At 41.1% G+C, this 26706-nt stretch overlaps 1 protein-coding gene across 2 annotated transcripts in view; it reads left to right on the top strand.

Annotated features, from left to right (window-relative positions):
- The window catches only part of LOC133258049 (ATP-binding cassette sub-family C member 4-like), a 656993-nt gene that overhangs the window by 101312 nt on the left and 528975 nt on the right, over window positions 1–26706 (top strand). The window contains exons 19-24 of one of the 2 annotated variants that reach the window (XM_061434383.1): window positions 5552–5631; window positions 15774–15924; window positions 22265–22384; window positions 23559–23669; window positions 24685–24785; window positions 25849–26040. In XM_061434383.1, the coding sequence (XP_061290367.1) occupies window positions 5552–5631; window positions 15774–15924; window positions 22265–22384; window positions 23559–23669; window positions 24685–24785; window positions 25849–26040 (755 nt within the window). The remainder of the gene's footprint in view (window positions 1–5551; window positions 5632–15773; window positions 15925–22264; window positions 22385–23558; window positions 23670–24684; window positions 24786–25848; window positions 26041–26706) is intronic. The other variant, XM_061434381.1, reaches the window with a different exon arrangement.

Here is a 26706-nt window from a genome sequence, read left to right as displayed (position 1 = left end):
GAATCCCTGCTTTAAAGGAAAAATAACTTGTATACCTTTTATTGAAGTTAGTCTGTTAGTGTAGTGTAGTTTGAATTTTTTCAGTGATAACATTGTTTAATCGGGTTTTCTCTTTTCCTTCTTCATAACAGTATTTCCCACTTAAAATAAAAATTAATTTTCCTTGAAAAAAAAAAAAAAAAGAAGCAGCGACCAAGATAGGACACTATGCCTGATGATGGATCACTGAGGCACCAAGGAATAGTTGCTGGAAAGGATATGATTTACTTTCTTCAAGGAGTTGAAAAGCTGTCATATCAAGAGAAACTAGATTCACTTTGTGTGGGTATGTGGGCAGAATAAGTAGCAGGGGTTGGATGTTCCAGGAAAGCAGGATTCAGTTTAATGTAAGCAAGCCTGTCTAACAGAACAGTCTGAAATGGATTGGGTTCCCCCTGTTTGTGTGAGTCCTCCTTTCTTCTACATCCTTGGAGATCCTCCAGCAGGGGTCACGTGTCACTGGGTGAAGAGTCATGGTATGTGTGTGAAGAGAATTCATCATCAGGGTTTCACTTGGAGACTTCTGAGAAAATTTTAATGATAGTAGTAAGGGTGTGAACTTTAAAGCACAGCTCCGATTATCCCAGAGGAAATATTCTGCAAACACCATGTGTTCTCTTAATGTTTCTTAGAGCAAGGAAGAAACTGTTGAACTTTCTGATCTCACATTTTCTGTAGTCAGTTCATCGATGAATAAGATTTTAGTTTTTCGATAATCTTTGACATTCTGTTCAGTTTTTGTAGTCACTGTGTTGGGAGATGGTTTTTTCATTGTTTTTGTTTTCCTTGTATTTTACACTGTCAACCTTGGGTCTCTCAGACCTTAAGACTCACACACTGGTGAAAGTTGTAAAGGGGTGGCTGTGATATACTGTTCATCTCTGAGTAGTCTTTTTAACCTAAAAAAATTCCAATATTGCTTTCAACACTTTCTAAGTCAAATCATACTTGCAGCGTTTCTGAATCCTGATATGTTAAAAAGTTGCACTTTTGCATCAAAGAAATTACAAGCATTTATACTATGCCTTTAACATTTTCTGACATAGATTTTTCTTATTTCAATATTGTTACTTTGAGAAGTTAAAAAATGACAGGAGGGGTGTGTTGCTGCAGAAATCCATAAGAATATGTGAAAAAATTGCCCATCTGATTTTAATGTTCGAGATCCAACCAGTCCATTCTGAGGGAGATCAGCCCTGGGTTTTCTTTGGAAGGACTGATGCTGAAGCTGAAACTCCAGTACTTTGGCCACCTCATGCGAAGAGTTGACTCATTGGAAAAGACTCTGATGCTGGGAGGGATTGGGGGCAAGAGGAGAAGGGGACAACAGAGGATGAGATGGCTGGATGGCATCACTGACTCGATGGACGTGAGTCTGAGTTGGTGATGAACAGGGAGGCCTGGCGTGCTGCGATTCATGGTATTGCAAACAGTTGGACACAACTGAGCAACTGAACTGAACTGAACTGAAGGCAGAACTGATTAAATAACAACCCTACTTCTTGACCCTCAAAATGTGGTCTAGAAAATAGCAGAAAGGGCATCACCTGGTAGCTTGGAAGAAATACAGACTCTCTAGCTCCCCCAGAACTCCTGAATCAGAATCTGCATTTTTACCAAGAGGACCCTCCTATAGTGACTGGTAGATTTTTCCAGGTGATGTAGTGCTGCGAAACTGGGGGTCAAAGTCCTCATCTCACCTTGGTGGTTGAGCACTTGTTAAAGCCTCTGGCATCGTGACTGGGTTTTTCCACTTGCATGAGCCATTTTAATCCTGAAAATCATCCTCTAAAGCAGTCATTCTTAGAGGCTCAGAAAAGTTGTCACCCAGTCTGCCTAAGGTATCACTAAAAGAGTTTCTGGTGTCTGTATTTCCTAAGCCTGAGACAGGAAGTTGAGGCCCAGCCTGTGATGGCCTGGCCAAGGGTGAAAGCCTGCAGCAGCTCCAGCTCCTGGTATGGGTACACCGTGTACTTCTGTGGGCCAGGTGCCTTGTGGAGGACAGCAGAGCCGTCTCATCCCAGCAGCAGAAACTCAGTCCTCAGCTTCTTGTCATTCATGTGGCTTGACCTGAAGGACCTGGGAGGAAGTCACCTGTGACTGAGATCAAGAATAGCAGGCAGAGGTCCCATGACTCACCTGCAGGCTGGCTTCCTGAAGCCTCAACTACAAATGAAGTTCAGGGGCCTTGATAATATATTTCTCAAGGATTGCTGCACCAAAATAGGCTATGCATTTGTGTATGTGTGTGTAGTTTCTATTTCTTTAAATTTAATCATTAAAAGACCAGTGTGGACTGAAAAAAAAAAAAAAAAGGCACAATCTAAGCTTTGAGAGTTATGTTTTATTCCGTGGACTAAACTGAGGAATTAAGCCTGGAACACAGCATCTCAGATAACTCTGAGAGGCTTCCGCAAAGAGGCAAGTTGGGGAAGCAAGATATATAGTAGTTTTTGCAACAAAGACCAGGTAGTTGGAACATCAAAAAATTAGTGTTAATAAAAGAAGAGATGATCTCTCAAACTTAGCACTTTTTCTATGTATGAGAAAATGCGAAAGTCTGGGCTCACAGAAATTATCCCTTTGATGTGCACCTCAGCTACTGGGCTTCGCTGGTGGCTCAGATAGAGTCTATCTGCAGTGCAGGAGACCCAGGTTCGATCCCTGGGTAAGGAAGATCCCCTGGAGGAGGGCATGGCAACCCACTCCAGTATTCTTGCCTGGAAAATCCCATGGACGGAGGAGGCTGGCAGGCTACAGTCCATGGGGTCGCAAAGAGTCAGACACGACTAAATGAATTCACTCAGCTATCTGGGTCCAGTGTCCTGTGTTTTTTCATCCTGAGTTTCCTCAGTTCAGATCAGTTCAGTCGCTCAGTCATGTCTGACTCTTTGCGACCCCATGGATTGCAGCACGCCAGGCCTCCCTGTCCATCACCAATTCCTGGATTTTACTAAAACTCATGTCCATTGAGTCAGTGATGCCATCCAACCATCTCATCCTCTGTCATCCCCTTCTCCTCTTGCCTTCAATCCTTCCCAGAATTATGGTCTTTTCAAATGAATCAGTTCTTTGCATCAGGTGGCCCAAGTATTGGAGTTTCAGCTTCAACATCAGTCCTTCCAATGAATATTCAGGACTGATTTCCTTTGGGATGGACTGGTTGGATCTCCTTGCAATCCAAGGGACTCTCAAGAGTCTTCTCCAACACCACACCTCAAAGGCATCAATTCTTAGGCACTCAGCTTTCTTTATAGTCCAACTCTCACATCCATACATGACTACTGGAAAAACCATAGCTTTGACTGGACAGACCTTTGTTGGCAAAGTAATGTCTCTGCTTTTTAATATGCTGTCTATGTTGGTCATAACTTTTCTTCCAAGGAGTAAGTGTTTTTTAATTTCATGGCTGCAGTCATCATGTGCAGTGATTTTGGATCCTCCAAAATAAAGTCTGACACTGTTTGTTCTGTTTTCCATCTATTTGCCATGAAGTGATGGGACCAGATGCCATGATCTTCGTTTTCTGAATGTTGAGCTTTAAGCCAACTTTTTCACTCTCCTCTTGTACTTTCATCAAGAGGCTCTTTAGTTCTTCTTCGCTTTCTGCCATAAGGGTGGTGTCACCTGCATATCTGAGGTTATTGATATTTATCCTGGCAATCTTGATTCCAGCTTGTGCTTCATCCAGCCTAGTGTTTCTTCTGATGTACTCTGCATATAATTTAAATAAGTTTCCTCAGGGTACACCATTGGAGGGTGACTGCAATGGCTGATGCTTATAACATCCTTTGTTTACTGATGTGACAGGTAACATCTTTAGTTCACACTAGATATTTATTAGAAATTAGTTCTCAAGGGAACATTCAAATCCCCTTGACATATGACTTTATATAAATGTACCATACTTGAGCCCTATTTGTGGCTACAAAATAGTAATAATCAGAGTGTCCTTCAATGTTTCAAGAGTAATGGTCAGAGAAAGAAATGGGCCTTAGAAACATTTAAGTATTAGGAAACATATTAACTGAAATCAAATCTCCTAAAAATAGCTAAGTCATCGATTTGCCACACTACTTTGAATTTAGCACAATATCCCAAAGAATACTATCATTTTTTATAACCTTACCTATAAGGGTTATAGAAAAATAAAATATATTGGTTATAATATCAATATAAAATAATCAAAGTTCCTAGAAATTATCCAATTGGTAAAAGAAAGAATGATTTGTTTTTGTCATAGCAAAGGTACACTGAATTTTATTTTAATTTCTCAAATGACATATAAGATTATTCCAGACATTAAGTTACTCCAGACATTATTACATATAAGATTATAATAATTGCAATGCTCCAATTTACTGGTAAATACAAGAGTAAGAGTAAGTTCATAGGAAAAAAAAGTTAGTTCTCATTTTCCAAACCTGCAGCCTTTAGGATACAGTGTTTTTGTGGATTCTGAGAAGGGAAATAAAATCAATGATGATAAGCGACTTTGACTCACTAAGTAATATTTCTGTTTTCCTGCCTACATATTTTTGGTCTTCTTGGATGCTTATGCTTGAGTCTATGTTTGTCAGACATGCTGCACCTCTGAAAATAACAACTACCCCACTAGTAAACTCACAACTTGTAAATGGCAGTAATCAGCAGTTTTCCGAATTGTGAGGTGCTGTGTACCATCTTGAGGGAAAAAAAATCACACAGAGGTTATAATTACATTTATTTTAAAAAGTATGATGGCTCAGTTGGTAAAGAATCCACATGCAATGCAGGAGACCCAAGTTTGGTTCCTGGTTTGGGGAGATCCACTGGAGAAGAGGGGATAGGCTACCCACTCCAGTATTCTTGGGCTGCCCTTGTGGCTCAGCCTGTAAAGAATCTGCCTGCAATGCAGGAGACTCCAGTTTGATTCCTGGGTTGGGAAGATCCCCTGGAGAAGGGAAAGGATACCCACTCCAGTATTCTGGCCTGGAGAATTCCATGGACTGCATAGTCCATGGAGTCTCAAAGAGTCAGACATGACTGAGTGACTTTCACTTTTGAAAAAGTATTAGCAAAATTAATTTTGATAAATAAAGCAAAATTAGTGTAACAATTAAGGTTAACTGAAATATTTTGCAACTGTTTATTTACCAACAGCACTAGGAATGAGTCTTAGATGGGATGGATCTAAAAGGAGGAAACGTTCTGAAATCCAGCAACCCTTCCCAATACTGCCACAAGATTTCCCTCATTTGTTTAAAAATCAGGGCTCAATTTCAGCTCCCCACCCACTGCCATTTGGTGGTAATTTTGTTTCTCTATAGATATCATTGTATTTTCTCTCTCTCTCTTTTTTTTTAACTACTGACATTGACTTATTTCATATGAATCAATGAAAAAATAATCAAAGTTCCTAGAAATCAAATACATATATGTTAAAAAATATTGTTTTGATGTGTTCATTAATTGTTTCTTTTAAAGGGCCTATTTGGGGAAATGAGTAATTTCTAATGTCCTGTTCATGCAGGAAGAATTTTAAATCGTTTCTCCAAAGACATTGGGCATATGGATGACTCGCTGCCCCAGATATTTCAAGACTTCATCCAGGTAACGTAACAGTCTTGTCAGCATTCTCAAAGGGATAAACAAAGTGTTTTTCACCGCTTTTTCACAGGGGATGAGGGTGGGTATTTTAGCCCAGTGATGTGTTCTGTTATCTTAAGTAAAAGACCGTGTTTGTAAGAGAAAGGTATGGCTGTGGTTGGGAGGCTGAGTTAACACAAGTAATATCTGGTGCAGCCTCTGGTGGTTCAGTCAGTGAAGAATCTGCCTACAATGCAGGAGATCCAGGTTGGACCCCTGGGTCAAGAAGATTCCCTGGAGAAGGAAATGGCAACCTACTCCAGTATTCTTGCCTGGGAAATCCTATGGACAGAGGACAGAGGAGCCTGACAGGCTACAGTCCGTGGGGTTGCACAGAGTCAGACATGACTTAGCAACTAAACCCCCACCACAGTACCTGGCGCAGGAGTGACTACACACACATCAAGGATGGTTCAGAGCAGTGGCACGCTTGGTAAGTGGTTCTCCCTCTGCCTTCCAGGTGTTTGGCATGGATTCCCTTTACTAAGCATATTTTGTAATACAGAAACAATCATCTCACATGGAAAGCTAGCCTAGATTAAAATATGTGTTATATGACCACAAAAAACAAATATTTACTGAATGATTTTTTTGTTTAATTTTTTTTTTAGGTTCTCGTTTATCTGTTTTGTTCTTGGACAGAGCCAGCTGTGGTTACTTACAAAGAAAAGATTAGTAATAATAAGGTGAAAATAATAGTTGAATAAGGACAACAGAGAGCAGTTATGGAAGATGCAAAGCCTTTAAGCCAGTAATTTGAGTGCAGGATCAAAGTCATCTCAGAAAATGCCTTTTTTGTTTTTGTAGGCAGTTATTCTTCTCATGTGTTGATTGCTCTGTCTTACAGTGTCTTTAGGAAAAAAGAAATAATTACAGAAATGTCTTGTATCCAGCCTTTATTTTATCTGTGAACTTGAAGTTCTAAAGAATGATGTAGCATCACCTCAGCTCTCATCTCGTCATTCAATATCATCACTCATGTTGGCTTTTTCTGTTGTTGAATTCTGTCTGCTTTTCAATTATACAGGTTGTGGGGACTTTCTTCATTTACAAGTGTTCATTTTGCGGATGAAATGCTTTTATCAAAAAGCTGCACACAGAAATGCAGCACTGACTATCTGACTGCAGACAGCATCCTCTGTTACCAATAAGAAGTAAGCTGAGATTTTGAGGCAGAAGACTTTTACTTCAAAGATGTCTGATTTTTCTATTTTTCTGCAAACTTATTTATAAATGTGTCCTGCTGAGTTTAGCTATGTAATTTATCCCTAGAAGCCATCTTTCCCTAAAAATAGTGTCATATTTTGACAGTGATTGTTATACTTTGAAAAGATTTTGTAAAAGGTTCTGTTTCTTTGCTACTACAAGTTAGGCCAAGGTTGGGTTTCCAAAGATGGCTGGCTTGCTATGTGCTTAGCACATGTTTAGTTAACCCTCATAATCAGAATCTGTCACATATTTTTGCATAATGTAAACAGAGCTAGAGATAGATGCTGCCTAATTTCAGTATAAACATTCTTAGCAATGTGAGTAGAGAAAATTCTAGTCTCACTGATCCAACCCCAGATCTGCCATTTATAGTTCAATTATCTTGAAGTTTGGGACTTCCAGATGGAGGTGTCCTGCAGGTAACTGGAAGTAAGAGTCTGGTGTTTGACAGAGACCTGTGTATTCTTTTGGGCTTCCCTGATAGCTCAGCTGGTAAAGAATCTGCCCACAATGCAGGAGACCTGGGGTTGATCCCAGGGTTGGGAAGATTCCCTGGAGAAGGGAAGGGCTTCTACCCATTCCAGTATTCTTGCCTGAAGAACTCCAAGGACTGTATAGTTCATGGGGTCACAAAGAGTTGTACACGACTGAGTGACTGAACTGAACTGACACAGTCAAAGGCTTAAATACCTATTTCACTTCATACTTAATGTAAGCATGAGAGCAAGTAAGAGAGAATTCACATAAGAATGGGGTGAGCAAAAAGTATGGATGGCATGTTTATTTGAATAAAATAATAATGCATTTTTACTGATATTTATAGAAAACATGTTCTTTGGTGCAAGTTTCACAGGGACTAGCAGGAACAGAATCCGTTGGAATTAAGCTTAAAGTAACATATAGGTAGATATTTAGGAATTCCTACAGGACCGTAAGCAATTTGGAAGTTAAATGCTGAGAAGGTAAACAGAACCTTGTATTTCAAACTGTGCTTTTGGGAGGAGTATACTAAAATCTGCCATATTAGAATACAGTGTTAAGTCTCTACAGGTAGAGACTTTCTGGTGAAATTTTAATTATTTTACCATCATCCAAATACAGATGTTAAATGTTTAAACTACTCAGCCTCATTCTGTGTCCTTGGGGTTTACATATTTATTAAAATTAGATTTTTTCCCCCAAGTCATTTTGCTTTCTGGGCTTAGAACTCATCTTGTGAAAGTTTCTTTTTTTCTTAAAGAATATTTCTTAAATTGAAACATATTAGTGTATTCTATTTGTTGTTGTTCAGTCGCTCAGTCATATCCAACTCTTTGTGACCCCATGGACTGTAGTATGCCAGGCTTCCCTGTCCTTCACTATCTCCTGGAGTTTGCTCAGACTCATGTCTGTTGAGTCAGTGATGCCATCCAGCCATCTCATCCTCTGTTGCCCCCTTCTCTTCCTGCCTTCAATCTTTCCCAGCATCAGGGTCTTTTCCAATGAGTCAGCTCTTTGCATCAGGTGGGGTGTTGGAGCTTCAGCTTCAGTATTAGTCCTTCCAATGAATATTCAGGGTTGACTTTAGAAATGACTGATTGACCTTGCTATCCAAGGGACACCTGTCTTCTCCAGCACCACAATTCAAAAGCATCAGTTCTTCGATGCTCAGCATTCTTTTTTTTTTTTGTTTCTTTTGTTTCTCTATCTCTTCTTTTGATTTTCTTTTTTTTTTAAATTTTATTTTATTTTTAAACTTTACATAATTGTATTAGTTTTGCCAAATATCAAAATGAATCTGCCACAGGTATACATGTGTTCCCCATCCTGAACCCTCCTCCCTCCTCCTTCCCCATACCATCCCTCTGGGTCGTCCCAGTGCACTAGCCCCAAGCATCCAGTATCGTGCATCGAACCTGGACTGGCAACTCGTTTCCTACATGATATTTTACATGTTTCAATGTCATTCTCCCAAATCTTCCCACCCTCTCCCTCTCCCACAGAGTCCATAAGACTGTTCTATACATCAGTGTCTCTTTTGCTGTCTCGTACACCGGGTTATTGTTACCATTTTTCTAAATTCCATATATATGCGTTAGTATACTGTATTTATGTTTTTCCTTCTGGCTTACTTCACTCTGTATAATAGGCTCCAGTTTCATCCACCTCATTAGAACTGATTCAAATGTATTCTTTTTAATGGCTGAGTAATGCTCCATTGTGTATATGTACCATAGCTTTCTTATCCATTCATCTGCTGATGGACATCTAGGTTGCTTCCATGTCCTGGCTATTATAAACAGTGCTGCGATGAACATTGGGGTACACGTGTCTCTTTCCCTTCTGGTTTCCTCAGTGTGTATGCCCAGCAGTGGGATTGCTGGATCATAAGGCAGTTCTATTTCCAGTTTTTTAAGGAATCTCCACACTGTTCTCCATAGTGGCTGTACTAGTTTGCATTCCCACCAACAGTGTAAGAGGGTTCCCTTTTCTCCACACCCTCTCCAGCATTTATTATTTGTAGACTTTTGGATTGCAGCCATTCTGACTGGTGTGAAATGGTACCTCATAGTGGTTTTGATTTGCATTTCTCTGATAATGAGTGATGTTGAGCATCTTTTCATGTGTTTGTTAGCCATTTGTATGTCTTCTCTGGAGAAATGTCTATTTAGTTCTTTGGCCCATTTTTTGATTGGGTCATTTATTTTTCTGGAGTTGAGCTGTAGGAGTTGCTTGTATATTTTTGAGATTAGTTGTTTGTCAGTTGCTTCATTTGCTATTATTTTCTCCCATTCTGAAGGCTGTCTTTTCACCTTGCTAATAGTTTCCTTTGATGTGCAGAAGCTTTTAAGGTTAATTAGGTCCCATTTGTTTATTTTTGCTTTTATTTCCAATATTCTGGGAGGTGGGTCATAGAGGATCCTGCTATGATGTATGTCAGAGAGTGTTTTGCCTATGTTCTCCTCTAGGAGTTTTATAGTTTCTGGTCTTACATTTAGATCTTTAATCCATTTTGAGTTTATTTTTGTGTATGGTGTTAGAAAGTGTTCTAGTTTCATTCTTTTACAAGTGGCTGACCAGTTTTCCCAGCACCACTTGTTAAAGAGATTGTCTTTTCTCCATTGTATATTCTTGCCTCCTTTGTCAAAGATAAGGTGTCCATATGTGCGTGGATTTATCTCTGGGCTTTCTATTTTGTTCCATTGATCTATATTTCTGTCTTTGTGCCAGTACCATACTGTCTTGATAACTGTGGCTTTGTAGTAGAGCCTGAAGTCAGGCAGGTTGATTCCTCCAGTTCCATTCTTCTTTCTCGAGATAGCTTTGGCTATTCGAGGTTTTTTGTATTTCCATACAAATTGTGAAATTATTTGTTCTAGCTCTGTGAAGAATACCGTTGGTAGCTTGATAGGGATTGCATTGAATCCATAGATTGCTTTGGGTAGTATACTCATTTTCACTATATTGATTCTTCCAATCCATGAACATGGTATATTTCTCCATCTATTAGTGTCCTCTTTGATTTCTTTCACCAGTGTTTTATAGTTTTCTATATATACGTTTTTATTTTCTTTAGGTAGATATATTCCTAAGTATTTTATTCTTTCTGTTGCAATGATGAATGGAATTGTTTCCTTAATTTCTCTTTCTGTTTTCTCATTATTAGTGTATAGGAATGCAAGGGATTTCTGTGCATTCTTTATGGTCCAATTCTCACATCCAGGCTTGACTCCTGGAAAAATCATAGCTTTGACTATCCAGACCTTTGTTGGCAAAATGATGTCTCTGCTTTTTAATACACTGTGTAGGTTTGTTGTAGCTTGTCTTCTAAGAAGGAAGAGTTTTGATTTCATGGCTGCAATCACTGTCCTCAGTGATTTTGAAGCCAAGAAAATAAAATCTGCCACTATTTCCAGTTTTTCCCCATCTACTTGCCATGAAGTGATGGGACCGGATACCATGATCTTAGTTTTCTGAATGTTGAGTTTCAAGCCAACTTTTTCACTCTCCTCTTCACTTTCATCAAGGAGCACTTTAGTTATTCTCCTCTTCTGCCATAAGGGTGGTGTCATCTGCATATCTGAGGTTTCTGATATTTCTCCCAGCAGTCTTGATTCCAGCTTGTGCTTCATCCAGCCTGGCTTTTCACCTGATGTACTCTGCATATAAGTTAAATAAGCAGGGTGACAACATACAGCCTTGACATACTCCTTTTCCAATTTGGAATCAGTCTGTATTTCCATGTCCGTTTCTGACTGTTGCATCTTGACCTGCATACAGATTTCTCAAGAAGCAGTTAAGGTGGTCTGGTATTCCCATCTCTTTTAGAATTTTCCACAGTTTATTGTGATCCACACAGTCAAAGGCTTTAGAGTAGTCAATGAAGCAGAAGGAGGTATTTTTCTGGAATTCTCTTGCTTTTTTCTATGGTCTGATGCTGCTGCTAAGTCACGTCAGTCGTGTCCGACTCTGTGAGACCCCATAGACTGCAGCCCAACAGGCTCCCCCATCCCTGGGATTCTCCAGGCAAGAACACTGGAGTGGGTTGCCATTTCCTTCTCCAATGCATGAAAGTGAAAAGTGAAAGTGAAGTCGCTCAGTCGTGTCAGACTCTTCGCGACCCCATGGACTGCAGCCCACCAGGCTCCTCCATCCATGGGAGTTCCCAGGCAAGAGTACTGGAGTGGGTTGCCAGTGCCTTCTCCGCTATGGTCTGATGGATGCTGGCAATTTGATCTCTGGTTCCTTTGGATAGAATTTGCAAATGGTATACTTCAAATTTGTTATAAGCATATTAACAGAATGATTCTCCTTATATCTTGGGGCATAATGACTTGGGGGACTTGCTTCTGGCTTAGCATGTTTCTTGCTATAGACACATCATTACCTCTGCCGTAGTGAGACAGAGGTCAGAAGCACTGACCATGGTGACGTGGGCCATCAGATGCGCCTGAGATACAGTGAGATGTGGGGTGGGCGGGATTGTGTGTGTAGCTTGTATTAGGTTCCTTGGAATTCCTGGGCATGTTGAAGGAGGAAATGAGATTGACTTCAAGGAAGGAATGTTTCTTGTACACCATAAACTTCTGTTTCTCCTTAAGGTTGTTGGCTTATTGCTTAGGTACTGGTTTTGTCTTATTATAACTTCTGTAAAGATTTTGAGACAGGTGGCAATAAAAGGTTCACAAATATATATAAATAGATACATATAAATGTAAACCCATACATTGTGTGTTTGTATATATATATTGTATAATCTAATGTCCAGAGCACTATGAAGTTGGCTATAGGGTGACCTACAGGTAGAAGTAAAACTCTTAGAAGAAAGCCTGTTTGCATTCCTTCAGAATTTAGGGGCATGAAATCTGAAGGACCTAATCTAACTTGGGAGCTTCTGAGAGCAGAAGTTACTAGTCTTTTATGGGCACTCAAGGAAAAAGGTTTGGCACAGCTCCCATGGTCCTTCTTTTTGATCTTCTGCTTCCCAGGTAATCTGCCAGGCTGGGTTAGTCTTAAAAGGCCCTCACCTGGGGATAACCAGAATATTGAAGCTGGTGAATATTGTCCAAATGATGTGAGTCTGCTAAAAAACTGTAATTTAGATTTTTTCCTAATTGGCAGTTTACAAGTCATTAGCTACAACTAGTGATGGCAAGTTGAGTGACTTAAGACCAGAACATAGGAGGAGCTAGAAGGACCCCTCCCCATGAAGAGTGTATTAGGGTGGGATGCATAGTTAATCTGGTGGCTGTAAGAAATTGTTTTCTGTAGGTATAATATGAGAGGTCAGCCCTATTTTTCTTCACTTATGATGGGAATTTATTTCTTCAGAATTGCATCCTCTTCACTCTGAATTTTATATTGTTACCATGGCAGAGATGGGGAGAAACAGGAAAAGCAAATGGGTCTCCGTCCAGATAATACACTTAGGTTCACAAGAGCTCCTGGATGGAGACTCACAGTTCTGGTGTTTCCTCCTCCTTCCAGGTGCCTCCTGCCTGCAGCTGTAACTCTGGGATTCCCTGAGTACAAACTGCTCCTGTCTTTCTCCAGGATAAGCAATACCTTCCTGGGAAACTTTAAGACAACTGCTTACCCTCCCAACTTCATGTTTCTTGTCTGTAAAAGGAAGTAACAGTTCTTGCTTTTCTCATTCACAAAATGGTTGTGAAGATTCTCAGAGAAAACTGATGTGCAAGAGCTGTGGAATGATAACTGGAGTCTCTGTGATACAGGCATTACCCTGCTAACCCACCCCTCAGAGAAGCACTGGGGCCAGCTGCCCTGGGCTGACCAAGCATGGGGTGCAGGTGCTGGTACTGAAGGACATAGGTCAACTAGTGTTATCTCAGACAAACATCTCAACCTTCGCAGTCCAGCTCCCCTTTGGTCAAAATTTCCATCAACTATGCTTATTCCCTGCAGATTATTCATGCCACTTGTTCTGTTTGTTAAACCAGCCTGTGAAATTCCATTTTCTGTCACTTCTTTGAATCCTCAAAAAAGAGTTCACATGTTCTCTATATTTCCACTGCACTCTATGGCTTGGGTAGATCATCATGGATTTGTATCTATCTGAGATGGTAAACTTCAGAGGCCTTGGCCTAGACCGTGTAAATCTGCACGTTCCCACCACCTCACCCCACTTTCATAGCAGGCAGATGATGTGTTGATTGCATTCCTGTCACCTGAAGCTATATACCATGATAATCATACTTCCCTGATAAAGATAGATACCTAAATTAGCATCATTCAGTGACTTCAATTTCTATTCTACTTGTGTTTTTGGGACAAGATCATTTCCCAAAATGAAATCACCTCATGCAATGAGGAATGGAATGAGGTGATTAAGTGAGTGTTCATGGAACTCTTAGCACAGTGCCTTTCATATGGTAAATACCTGGTTGATGGCATCTGCTGTTGTTATAATCATTAGTCTTTGAAATGGACATTTTATGTCCTTAGCATAACGATAGAAAATTGGCTATATGTTGTGGGCAAGTTTAAATCAACCAAAGTTAAATGGCTCATAGCTGGGCTCTTCAGCTCCATGACTTACGCTTTGCAGTCTCCATCAATTTGCTTTTTCTATCCCTGTGCCTCATGGGTGTCCATCTGTAAAATAATACTATTACTCAGTATGGCTAATGTGAGGAGTAATGAATTAGTGGTACCAGTGAAGTTTTAAATGTTTGGCCCTATATGTAGTTCAGTTCAGTTCAGTTCAGTCGCTCAGTCGTGTCCAACTCTTTGCGACCCCATGAACCGCAGCACGCCAGGCCTCCCTGTCCATCACCATCTCCCGGAGTTCACCCAAACTCATGTCCATCAAGTTGGTGATGCCATCCAGCCATCTCATCCTCTGTCGTCCCCTTCTCCTCCTGCCCTCAATCCTTCCCAGCATCCCAGGGTCTTTTCCAATGAGTCAACTCTTCACATGAGGTGGCCAAAGTATTGGAGTTTCAGCTTCAATATCAGTCCTTCCAATGAACACCGAGGACTGATCTCTTTTAGGATGGACTGGTTGGATCTCCTTGCAGTCCAAGGGACTCTCAAGAGTCTTCTCCAACACCACAGTTCAAAAGCATCCATTCTTCAGTGCTCAGCTTTCTTCACAGTCCAACTCTCACATCCATACATGACTACTGGAAAAACCATAGCCTTGACTAGATGGACCTTTGTTGGCAAAGTCATGTCTCTGCTTTTGAATATACTATCTACATTGGTCATAACTTTCCTTCCAAGGAGTAAGTGTCTTTTAATTTCATGGCTGCAGTCACCATCTGCAGTGATTTTGGAGCCCAGAAAAATGAAGTTAGCCACTGTTTCCACTGTTTCCCCATCTATTTGCCATGAAGCGATGGGACCAGATGCTATGATCTTTGTTTTCTGAATGTTGAGCTTTAAGCCAACTTTTTCACTCTCCACTTTCACTTTCATCAAGAGGCTTTTTAGTTCCTCTTAATTTTCTGCCATAAGGGTGGTGTCATCTGCATATCTGAGGTTATTGATATTTCTCCCAGCAATCTTGATTCTAGCTTGTGCTTCCTCCAGTCCAGCGTTTCTCATGATGTACTCTGCATATAAGTTAAATAAGCAGGGTGACAATATACAGCCTTAATGTACTCCTTTCCCTATTTGGAACCAATCTGTTGTTCCATGTCCAGTTCTAACTGTTCCTTCCTGACCTGCATACAGGTTTCTCAAGAGACACGTCAGGTGGTCTGGTATTCCTATCTCTTTCAGAATTTTCCACAGTTTATAGTGATCTACACAGTCAAAGGCTTTGGTATAGTTAATAAAGCAGAAATAGATGTTTTTCTGGAACTCTCTTCCTTTTTTGATGACCCAGCAGATATTGGCAATTTGATCTCTTAGTGCTCACTAAATGTTTACCATGCAGAGAAAACCCAAAAGAGGGATTCTCACTTTCAAAGGTCATTTTAATTTTTGTCTACATTTCTAGACACTGAATTTGTAATTAACCACTTCTGTATCCCTACATATATAGCTGCAGTACCTGGATTCCTTACCTGTGAAACCTGTTCACTAATCTCTCCATAACACCTACTGACTCCTGATAGTTTGGGATGGAACTTCTAGTCTCTGAGCCTCAAATATTCTCATCTGTTAGAAGTAATAATGTCTTAAAAAAAAATAATGCCTGCCTCATAGGGCTACTGAGTATATCAAAAGAACTAATACCCAGAAAATTCTTATCAGTGTGTTTGACAGATGATAATATATACACAAAAAAACATTAGGGCACACAATAAATATCATGAGGACTACATTCTTTACCATTCCATCACATCTTTTGAGGAAAGAAATTTAATCCTAACAGAAAAACCCATTAAAGTTTATCTTTGAAAAGTATACTTGATAAGGAGTCCTCCATATTATTTTCGCTATTTCAGACATTTCTTCTTGTGATTAGTGTGGCAATTGTGATGGTGGCTGCAGTTCCTTGGATTGCTATACCTGTGATTCCCCTTGGCATCATTTTCTTTTTTCTTCGGCGATATTTCTTAGAGACGTCACAAGATGTCAAACGCCTGGAATGTACAAGTGAGTACTGGGGCTCTCAGGTTGGGATGCCAATGCAGACTGGCTTTCATTTATGTTGTAATTAACCAGAACCCTGAAATCCTGCAGACTCTGTCTTCTGGCATTTCTAGCCAAGATAATATGAGTCAGTGTGTCCCTTAAGGCACGTGGAGCTGGTGGTGGGTCAGATGTAGCTTTGCATTTTAGCAGAAAGAGGATGAATATGAGTGCCATGACGACAGGGACCATTCTGTCTTGTTTATGACATGCTTCCTAACAGAGCAGTTTCTCAGTAAATATTTTCTAAAAGACAAAATACTTCATCACGTTGGAACTCATGTATCGCTCAATTGTGTTCAACTCTTTGCAACCCCGTGGACTATACAGTACACGGAATTCTCCAGGCCAGATACTGGAGTGGGTAGCCTTTCCCTTCTCCAGTGGATCTTCCTGACCTAGGAATCAAACGGGTCTCCTGCATTTCAAGTGGATTCTTTACCAGCTGAGCTACCAGAGAAGCCCAGAAGGAAAATAGGGGGTTTTTCTTCCTCTGAAATTACCAGAAATGACAAGGGAAGGAAAAGACTAGGAAAATGAAGGTGGTATCAGGAAATATATGTCAGAAGTGATACATTTGAAAAGTACATCCTTTCGCATATTCAAAGGTGGCAATTAAATTGCAGTTATTAAATGCTTTGAAAAGATAAGCCCTGTTATTTTCAGGTTTGCTCTTTATCATTTAGGGTATTGCCACACTCTTTGTGGTCCTGCCTCCCCAAGGCTGTTCATATATTAATAACTGAAAATAATTTCCTTAAGAGGGAATAGGAGAGGGAACCATTCAGTAAGCATTCAGTCTGTTATTCCATTCAACACCCTAGGTTTACAATAACAGAGAACATATTTTATGATTAATTATTCTATTTTGCAGGTAATCAGAGAAAATGAAATAATGCAGAGCTTATCTTACTGTTAATGCACAGACATTTCATCAATATTAAAACAAAAAATCATGAGGAAAGTAGAATTGTTACATATTTTTTAAAGGTATAACAAAAATAGCCAAAAAGCAAGGAAGGAGTATGTTTGTATCAAAAACCACAGCCATGGATAGTTACTACAAACCAATACCAACTTGATTTCTAGAAATCAAGTCAAGAAGTGAAGCATATTGATTCCATGGTTCTTCACATCTACCAAGTTGAAAAAAATCTAAGTTCATCAAGACAAGGGAAGATTTTTTTATTGTTGTATTTGCATGTTTTTAATAATAGAGAGTCCTTAAGAGGCATTTATCCCAAGTGTTTGGATAAAGGATAGTGGCACTTTTGTAAGAGCTATAGAAAAACTTCTCACTCCTCAAGAGAACCAGCTGACCTCCCATGAGGTCTGGTCTTGTGAAGTTTGGGTGTATGGAGAGCAGTAGAGTCCGGGTGTGTGTGATGTTCTGCTGATGTGACTTGGTAGGATGGTGGTTCCTGGGGAAGCAGAAGAGGAAGTGATGAGCTCCATCCAGTCTTCTGTGTAGACAAAGCCTTAGATGTTTTATAATTTGAGATCCCTCATGAAATGGAGAGATTCAACAGCCTTGTAAAGCAGGTCTCTGATACATTCAGAAAAAGAAAAACACAAATACAGTATACTAATGCATATATATGGAATTTAGAAAGATAGTAACAATAACCCTGTATGTGAGACATCAAAAGAGACACAGATGTATAGAATAGTCTTTTGGACTCTGTGGGAGAGGGTGAGGGTGGGATGATTTGGGAGAATGGCATTGAAACATGTATAATATCATATGTGAAATGAATCGCCAGTTCAGGTTCGATGCATGATACAGAATGCTCGGGGCTGGTGCACTGGGATGACCCAGAGGGATGGTATGGGGAGGGAGGTGGGAAGAGGGTTCAAGATGGGGAACGCATGTACACCCATGGTGGGTTCATGTCAATGTATGGCAAAACCAATACAATATTGTAATTAGCCTACAATTAAAATAAATAAATTCATACTAAAAAAAAAGAAAAAAGGAACACTTGACAGAGATCTCTGCTTACGGGAAGAGTCACTTTCTATCCATAGGGAAGTGGAGAGAAGGGCACCTCCTGAGACTTTTTTCAAGAAGTAGTACAGGATTTTCTCAGTATTGACCTGGAGAGTCTGAGAACTTTGGCCCCATCCCTGTGGAATATTGGGATTTTTTCCCTACCCTGAGGCTGCAACAATGTGAGACAGTATTAGTCACAGAGAAGTACATAAAACCAGGATGGTGTTTGGTTGCCCCTTTCTAGCCAGTTGGCAGAGTGAGAATGATGAAGCCGTATCCAAATTCTGTCAAAAAGGGGCTTATGATCAACTTGCAATGTCTTCCATGGGCACTGATAAGGAAGGGTTAGCATGTGTGCTACATGTATTCATACCATGGATCCTCACGTCTGCTGTTTTAAGGGGTTCTCATGGCAGATTCCCAAGGGCTTTGTTCGACCTATGGTGCTTAATAAGATGCACAGTAATGGCGAAGGCTGTTGGATATTAGCTGAATAAGGTTTGGTGGTTTTCTGAACACAAATAACAAAGTCTGGAGATAAATGTATGTAGTCATACAAGGGCATCCTTACATGATTTTTCTCTCTCTGAGACACTTTTGCTGTGATTAAAAGCCCAGCCTCGGGAATAAGACAGAGTTGAGTCTGCTCTACCACTTAGGTGGGTTAATATACTTAATCTTGGGCAGTGAGTGCTCTTAATCCCTCAGTCTGTGGGGTTCTCATGAGGATTTCTTGAGTTGAAGATTGTAAAGTGCTTGCTGGCCACCACCAAAGGCACCAGAACCTTGAACATGAGGGAATTAAGAATACAGTAGCTAGCATGTCTCACATAGGGCATCAGTGATAACCTGCAGCAAGGCTGTCAATCCATGGTCTTGCATGTGGCTCCCTGCCCTCCCCCTGCAAGGGAAGACCTGCAGGCCTTGTGTGTGTGTCCCCAAGTATCCTCAGGAATGTGGAGGACACAGCTGTCAATCGTGTGAACTGTAGAGGTACATGTGTCTGTGACTGCTGACTGATGTCATGGCTGTTACACAGTCTGTTTCAGGAAAGGGAGCTCAGTCTTTGTGGGAAAAGAGTGTTACACTAGGCAAGGTGGTACCAGAGTCTTGACATCACCTCTCCCCTGTACTAGTTAATTTTCTTTGTAGACTCTCCAGTTCACTCATCCTGGCATCCTGCTTGGTCCTAAGTGGGGTTTAAGAAAACAGGATGGCTTTTCAAAGGTCCTGATTCCCAGAGACCTGCTGTAACTCTTGGGCATGAGGTGAGGTAGGTGATGGGGTGTTTGCGTTCCCTGGTGTTCAAGGCCGAGATGACACCTGGTTTCTAAAGTCAACCCTGACCTCCATCCCTGCCCAAGAGAATCACCTACAACTTTGATCCTGACAGGAAGCAGGTAAGGGAGGCCACGCTGGAGAGTTCATTCCAGAACTCTCCCTGGGTGAACAGCCATGTCTGCTTCCTTCTCAGAAGCCTTGTCTGTGATGAACAGTGTTGATGTCACAACATTTGCTGTGAAACAAGAGCCTGGTTCTAATGAGTTTTCTGTGCTCTCTTTTGACTTGGACTTTTGGCATCCTCCTGACAGGGTGATGGGCCCCAGAATTCACTTGCATCATCCCTGTGAGCACCCTGCTTCCTAACTGATGAGTTCTGGGGGTGGGTTGGGACATCTGCAGGGGTTGCAGAGAAGGCCTGTGCAGAGCTCCCAGCCTCTCTTATTTGGAGCATGAGCTTGGTCTGTGTTCATGTGCTGTCTTAAAAGTGAAAAATTAAAGGAAACTAAAATAAAAAGCTTAGAAGTTACTCAGTGAAATGAACAGGGAGAATATTGTGGATGCTGAAGTAAGAGCACAGGCATGTACCTGGATAGTCAGAAGCACCAGCAAGTCACTGGAGGCTTTTTGTGTGAATTACATGCGGGGGGAATGTTAGACCATGCCCCAGTTCACAGAAGACTTTCTTCCTAAAAGCAGTTTCACAGGTGAGGGCCCCATCACAGTTAAGGTTCCTGGTCAGATTCCAGATGGAAAAAGCCCCAGGGCCAAGTGGATGGTCAGCTGGCCCCCAGCCCAGGCTGTCCTCCCCCAGCCCAGGGCTTCCCACCTGCTCTGAGCCCCAGTGTCTCACAGGAGGAAACCTGCTGCTTCCTTCCTTGTAGAATCAGGGACACCAAGCACAAGAGGAGGTTTTGTATCTTTGCCTGTTTGTACCCCTGCCCTTCTGCCACACACACTTGCAGTGCCCAGGTGTACATTGGTACTGACTGAACTGTCATCCAGACAGGCATTCACATACTGTGCTAGGGAGTCAGACCCTGAGAATAATTTGGAGTTCTCCCCCTTGATTCTTTTTCCTCATCATTTTATACAACCTCTGTAGCCTCCTGCAAGATAAGTGACTAACTTCCTCTAAACACCCAGATATTGCTAACAGGTCTTCTCTAGGAGATGCACAAGTAACAGAGTGATGTCAGTATTTCCTGCTGGTAAAGCCCAAGTTATCACTCATGACAGAGGCCACAGACTCACAATCTGCCCCTGAGAACAAGTTATAGACTTTTTAATGGTTCATGGTGGGAATGAGAACTGTAAGGGTCCTCCTGCCCATCAGCTTACAGCCCACCTGTTCCCTGATGGACAGGAGCAGAAGCCTGACCCTGGTGCTCATGGTCACTGTGCTCTTAGAGAAGATGGCAGGAAATGAATGGTCAGTCATGTGCCACCACATTGTCAGATTCTAAGGTGATGTGGGAGTCACATGCCAGAGTGACCTCCAAACACTTCAAATATCCATCAGGTCCCCAGAGTGGAAGTCAAGACTGTTCAAAGGCTCCTCGTCTGCCGGGTCCTGTGGGCACAAGAGCGGCGCAGTGCCAGGTGCTCTGTGACCCGCACAGAGGCTCCTGGTGCAGGTGCAGGGGGAGGCCCAGGATGGGGGAGGCGGCAGACTGTCCCCTCCCTTACTCGTCTCACCCTGTCCTGGGTCTGGCTCTGGTCCAGGGTGGGGTATGTACTGACTCTATCCCAGCCCTTAGGCTACTCATCTAAGGTGGGGACAACACACAGGTAACTAATCAAAATTCAGGGTGGTGAGGACTCTCACAGAGAATTAAATTTTAAAATGCTACTGATTTAAAAGAGAGGAACAAAATTACTCAGCCATGAAAAAGAATGAAATATTGGCATTTGCAGCAATATGGGATGGATCTAGAGAATATTATTCTTAGTACATTAAGTTAAAGACAAACATCACTTATATGTGGAATCTACAGAATAATACAAGTGAATCTATATACAAAATAGGAACAGACTCAGCGATGTAGAAAACAAACATGGTTATGAAAGGGAAAAGGGAGAGAGGGATAAATTAGGAGTATGGGATTAACAGGTACACACTACTATTTATAATATAGGGAAGCAACAAGGAACACAGGAAATTTTGTCTTTTCATACTGTTGATGGGGTTTTCAAGGGAAGAATGCTGAAGAAGTTTGCCATTCCCTTCTCCAGTGGAACCATGTTTTCTCAGAACTCTCCAACATGACCCACCTGTTTTGGGTGGCTCTACATGGCATGGATCATAGATTCATTGAGTTAGACTAGGCTGTGATCCACAGATAAGATGGTTGGATGGCATCACCAACTCCATGGACATGAGTTTGAGCAAGCTCCAGGAGATGGTGAAAAACAGGACAGCCTGACATGCTGCAGTCCACAAAGTTGCAAAGATTCAGACACGACTGAGCAACTGAACAACAACAACAGGGAATTTTACTCAGTATCTTGTAACAACCTATAATGGAATATAGTCAGAAAAAATAATCAAATCCCTATGCCATATACTGCAAAAAGTCGGGCACGACTGAGAGACTGAACTGAACTGATGCTATATACTAGAAACTAAAACATTATTGTAAATCAGCTGTACTTCAGTAGGTTTTTTTTTTAAATAGCGAACAATTTGCAACTGGAGAGATGCCAGAGAATTTGGAAGGAGGTGTATTTGAGGAGGACCTTGATATAATGGGCTGGTAAAGAGTTTATCTAAATCTAGCTGTGATTTGAGTTTGATCAAAGATAGGTTCAAAAGGAATCTTTCATTTCCAGATTGTGAGCAGGACTTTGAGGGTCACATGGAGGCTTCTCTCTGAAAGGGACGCCATCCTTCCTCCCCCAGGCAGCCCTTCAGGCAGCCCCAGGTGTGCCCTTTCACGGGAAGCGTGACCACAGAGCAGTAGACAGTTGGTTTCCTCTCATCTAGCCTCCCTGACTTTCTCTGTCGTGTGTCTGTCTCTGTTTTCCTAGCTCGGAGCCCGGTATTGTCCCACTTAGCATCTTCTCTCCGGGGACTCTGGACCATCCGGGCGTACAAAGCTGAACAGAGGTTTCAGGAGGTGTTTGACGCACACCAGAACTTGCACTCAGGTCTGTAAGTTTCTGGAAATGATTTCAAAGATGGAATGTGCTGTCTTCTGAGGCCTGGCCTCCCTCTCAGATGGGCTTGCTGGCCAGCTCCTTTCTTTGTGCTACCCCGAATCCCCTTCTGCACACCCCTCCCCGATCCCTTCCTCTCAGCATCCCCTCTGTGCTCTCCTCTTCTGCCGTTACCCCTGCTTTTCTTCCCTGACTGGCTTGCAATGTCCTTCCATCATGGTGCCCTGTGGCTTTCTGTTACTTTAGGGTAGGGAGAGGGGTATCAACAAACTTTCTGGCAAAGAGCCAGATATAAAATATTGTAAGTTTTGTATGCTGTGCCGTCTCTGTTGTAACTTTTCAATTTTCCCGTTGTAGCACAAAGACAGGCAAAGGTAATACATCAGCAAACAGCTATGGCTGTGTTCCAATAAAACTTTACTTTCGGAACTGAATGGTGGCCGTTCTTGGCCCACAGGCTGTGGTTTGCCAACTCTCTTTTCAGAGTATGCAGAGTGGCAAACATGAATGAGGAAAATAATTTTCTGACCACTTGATGTGTGTTATTCTTTGTATCAGTACAGATATTTTTCTAGGTAGAAATTTCAGAATTTCTTCTAAGTCTATAAAATTTTGGCCTATCTCTCTAACCTTTATTGAATTTTGAAGAGAAAAGGACATTTTGAAAACCAACTGCAGATCCTGTTAGCTGATGGTCCTTTGGACACTGGCTCCTGAAAGTGGACACATGCAGGGCCCTGCAGTGAGGGCAGAAGGTGCTGGAATCAGAGTGTGAGCAGTGCTCTCTGCTGTTGGAGAGCTTGGAAAAGTCGACCCTGTGGGAGGAGATTTCACATTGAGGCTCAGCACTTCAGGGAACACATCAACGAGACTATTTTTCCATCTTTTTCCTTATGATTGTATTTCTGTTTATAACCTGTGGGTTGAATTTTTCGGTGCCTGCTTCCCACAAAGCCCCTGAACTGATTCCTGTGTGTCCCATACATTGTCTTATGTCAGAACCTAGTTTTCTGGAATCTTCAGATTCCTTGGGTGTATACCTTTGTTGTCCTACCTTGTGTAAAATCTTCTGTGGCTCAACTGAGCAAAGTGTATTTCCTTGTTCAAAGCAACTAACATGATTTTACTACTAGTTCATTATGCTTATTACTGTTCACAAATTCAGAGGCTTGGTTCCTGCTTTTGACGACGTCCCGATGGCTCACTGTGCTTCTACATGTCATCTGTGCCATCTTTGTCACTATTGTTGCCTTTGGGGCCCTGATTCTGGCAGAAAGTAAGTACAGATGTGAATAAGTATTTGTGGTATGCTTACAGGTTATAGCTTCATTTACAGTTATTAAATTTTTGCCACCTTACCTAATATCACATACTGTTTGGTTCTAGTGAATTGTATTAAAACATTTGCAGCATGTAATTCCACAGTGTGGTTCATAAGAAGTCATGTGTCTTAATGAGACCTGTCTTTTTATCTTTCTTTGAATGGGTTGAGGTCTATGCAAATGTAGCAAGCTAACTTTCTGAAAGTTCTAGGTGGTGTCCCATAGTTGGGAGGAGAGAACCAAGTGTACCATTAAGCCTTTTGTTCAGCTTAGATTTTAGTTTTAGGTCTACTCAGATCTCTTGAGGGTAGGTGCCTAGTGTACAGGGGTGAGAAGATTCTCTCTAACATAGAACAGTGTCCTCACTGCTGTGTGGGTACCAGAGGAACATATGTTGGCTTATGTGGTAACAGCATTGAATCTTTATTTTATTTTGCCACACTGTGTCGCTTTCAGGATTTTGGTTCCCTGAGCAGGGATTGAACCCTGACCATGGCAGTGAAAGCACTGATTTCTAACCACTGGATGGGCAAGGAATTCCCTGAATCTTTAATATGGAACAATGATAGTAGTATTTTAGATTTAAAAGCACTGGCTCTTAAAACCCATTGCTTTTTTTTTTTTCCTGTAGTTTCTCATGCAGCTGCACTGGACATAAAATATGAAAATATATAATGATTCCTGAAATCACGATGATCAAAGTCTGAATGATGTAATCCTCACCTATATAATACTGTCAAGTGTATGTCAATCCTGTTGAGATTGATAAGCTCATCTAATAGTCTATGAATGCATATTGGATTTTTTTTTCACTTAATCATGGTCTTAACAGATAATAGAAGTGTGAATAATGCTATCATTACATGTGAACGATTTGAATATAAAGGAGTCTTCTTAAAGTAACAGAAAGAGCTAGGTGAGAGGTTGAGAATGAGACTGACTTGATTCCCCTTCTTCTTCCTCATTTAGCTTTGAATCCTGGGCAGGTTGGCTTGATACTGTCTCTTGCCCTCATGTTCATGGGAATATTCCAGTGGTGTGTCAGTCAAAGCAGTGCAGCTGAAAATATGGTGAAGTATATTTTCATGTTCTTATTGTTTTCAAGTCACCTTGTCATTAAATGACATATAAGCAATTCTTATGTAAAATAGTAAAACTCTTGTTTTTAAATCATGGTTAACAGAGTTTTTTACATCCTCCTCAATCTCTTTAAAGTTAACACAAAATAAAATATATACATCTTTTTCTTATTTTTTTTTGTTTGCCATGTCAGCAAGTTTTATATTCATCACAAATTGTCTTCCAATATAATAAATGTCTCTATAGGTGGGAGGTTCTGAAATCCTGGAGAAGATATAAGCTAATTTCTTATCAGTTTGTTTATTTTTGTTCCTTAATGGGTAATTCCTCATTTTTGGTAAAAGAATAATTCAGTATTTTGTAGTTAATTAGGAGGTTCCTCTGTCCCTCTTTTTATCATTTATTTTTGTACATGTTGAACACTTGAATTTGCTGGTGTCCTTTCTTTCTGGTAGGATAAGCTCCCTCTCAGAATGAGCTACCAAAGGTATGGAGTTATGGTTGTTTAGGAGACCTTTGTCAATATGTAAATTATACTCTCTTTTGAATAGTTGCACCTTCCTCTAAAGGGACTAAAATAATAAAAACAAAATCTTTCCATTTTGGTCTTCTAATAGAGTAGAAAGTGACTATTATTAAAATGAGGTTGGATGATCATCCAGTTCCTCTCAGCTATAACACGTGGCCCTTCTGTAGCCACACATTACTGATAGGTGTTCATAAGTATTCTTTTTAACAAAATTCTCTTATTCTTTTCTTTTTTTAAATTCAGGTATTAAAAGTGGGTCAGTGAAATCTTTAGCATTCATTTCTCTAATTCTTTTAGTTTCAGTATAATGTTGAAGGAAGTAGCTGTAAATGAAAGTGCTACAAGATGATGAACAAGTCTGCAAATCATCATAGGCCTCATCAAATTCTTACTTCTGTGTTTGTGGATGCTAAGACCTGAGATATTCTGAAGCATATAAAAGCAGAATGTTTCATTTACAATCTCTTAACATCCATAAACAAGACCCCCTGTTGCTGACCTATGTGATGTCATATGTGTTTCAGATGATTTCAGTAGAAAGAGTGATTGAATATACAGAGCTAGAAAAAGAAGCGGCCTGGGAATATGTGTATCGTCCACCACCATCCTGGCCCCGTGGAGGAAGTATCACATTTGATGAAGTGAACTTGACGTACAGCTTTGATGGGCCTCTGGTATTGAATGACTTGGAAGCACATGTTAACGGAAGAATAAAGGTTTGTTTCAGCCATTTGTCTCTTTAAAGTCAAGCTAAAGATTTAATGATGTATTTTCTCTTGGCTTCCTTGTCAGTGAGTCAAGGGGACTCTGTTCCTCTTGGATACAGATTAGATCAGTGACATCGTAGGTGAATCTTTCTTGGAAACTGACCATGGAATGGGGATCCCAGCACTTCTTTGTTGTCATGAACTCCCTTGTGGTGGTTGGTGGGCCCTGGGCTCTAGGGCTGGGACTTAACCTAACCCAGGACACTATATTGGATACCTGATTATTCATGAGGCATCTGGGAAGTCAGCCCTGGCCCCCTGTCCATAACTCTCCTCTCTTCCCATCCTTTTTTCTTTGTGTTTCTGAAACCTTCTCTTCCTCAGTGGTGCTCTACAGTTACAGTCTCCTCCTCTGTCCCTTGGCCCTTTCCATAGACTTATCCTTCACTTATCCACACTTAGCTGCCACCCCCCTGTCATCCCATCCACAGACTACTTCTTTCTTTAGCACACATATATCCTTACTAGCCTGGGTGGGTTGCTGCTAGAATCATAGTATAGCCCCAAACCTACTCCAGCAAGAGCCATGAGATGAGCTTGTAGCCACTAAAGAAGAGCCCAGAATCACAACTCAGTTAGGGGTGAAGAACCAGAGCCCCCAGGTGAAGACAGGTA

The sequence above is a fragment of the Bos javanicus genome, chromosome 12, assembly GCF_032452875.1.
Source record: "Bos javanicus breed banteng chromosome 12, ARS-OSU_banteng_1.0, whole genome shotgun sequence".
Classification (NCBI taxonomy): Eukaryota; Metazoa; Chordata; class Mammalia; order Artiodactyla; family Bovidae; genus Bos; species Bos javanicus.
This window is presented reverse-complemented; position numbering and strand designations above follow the sequence as displayed.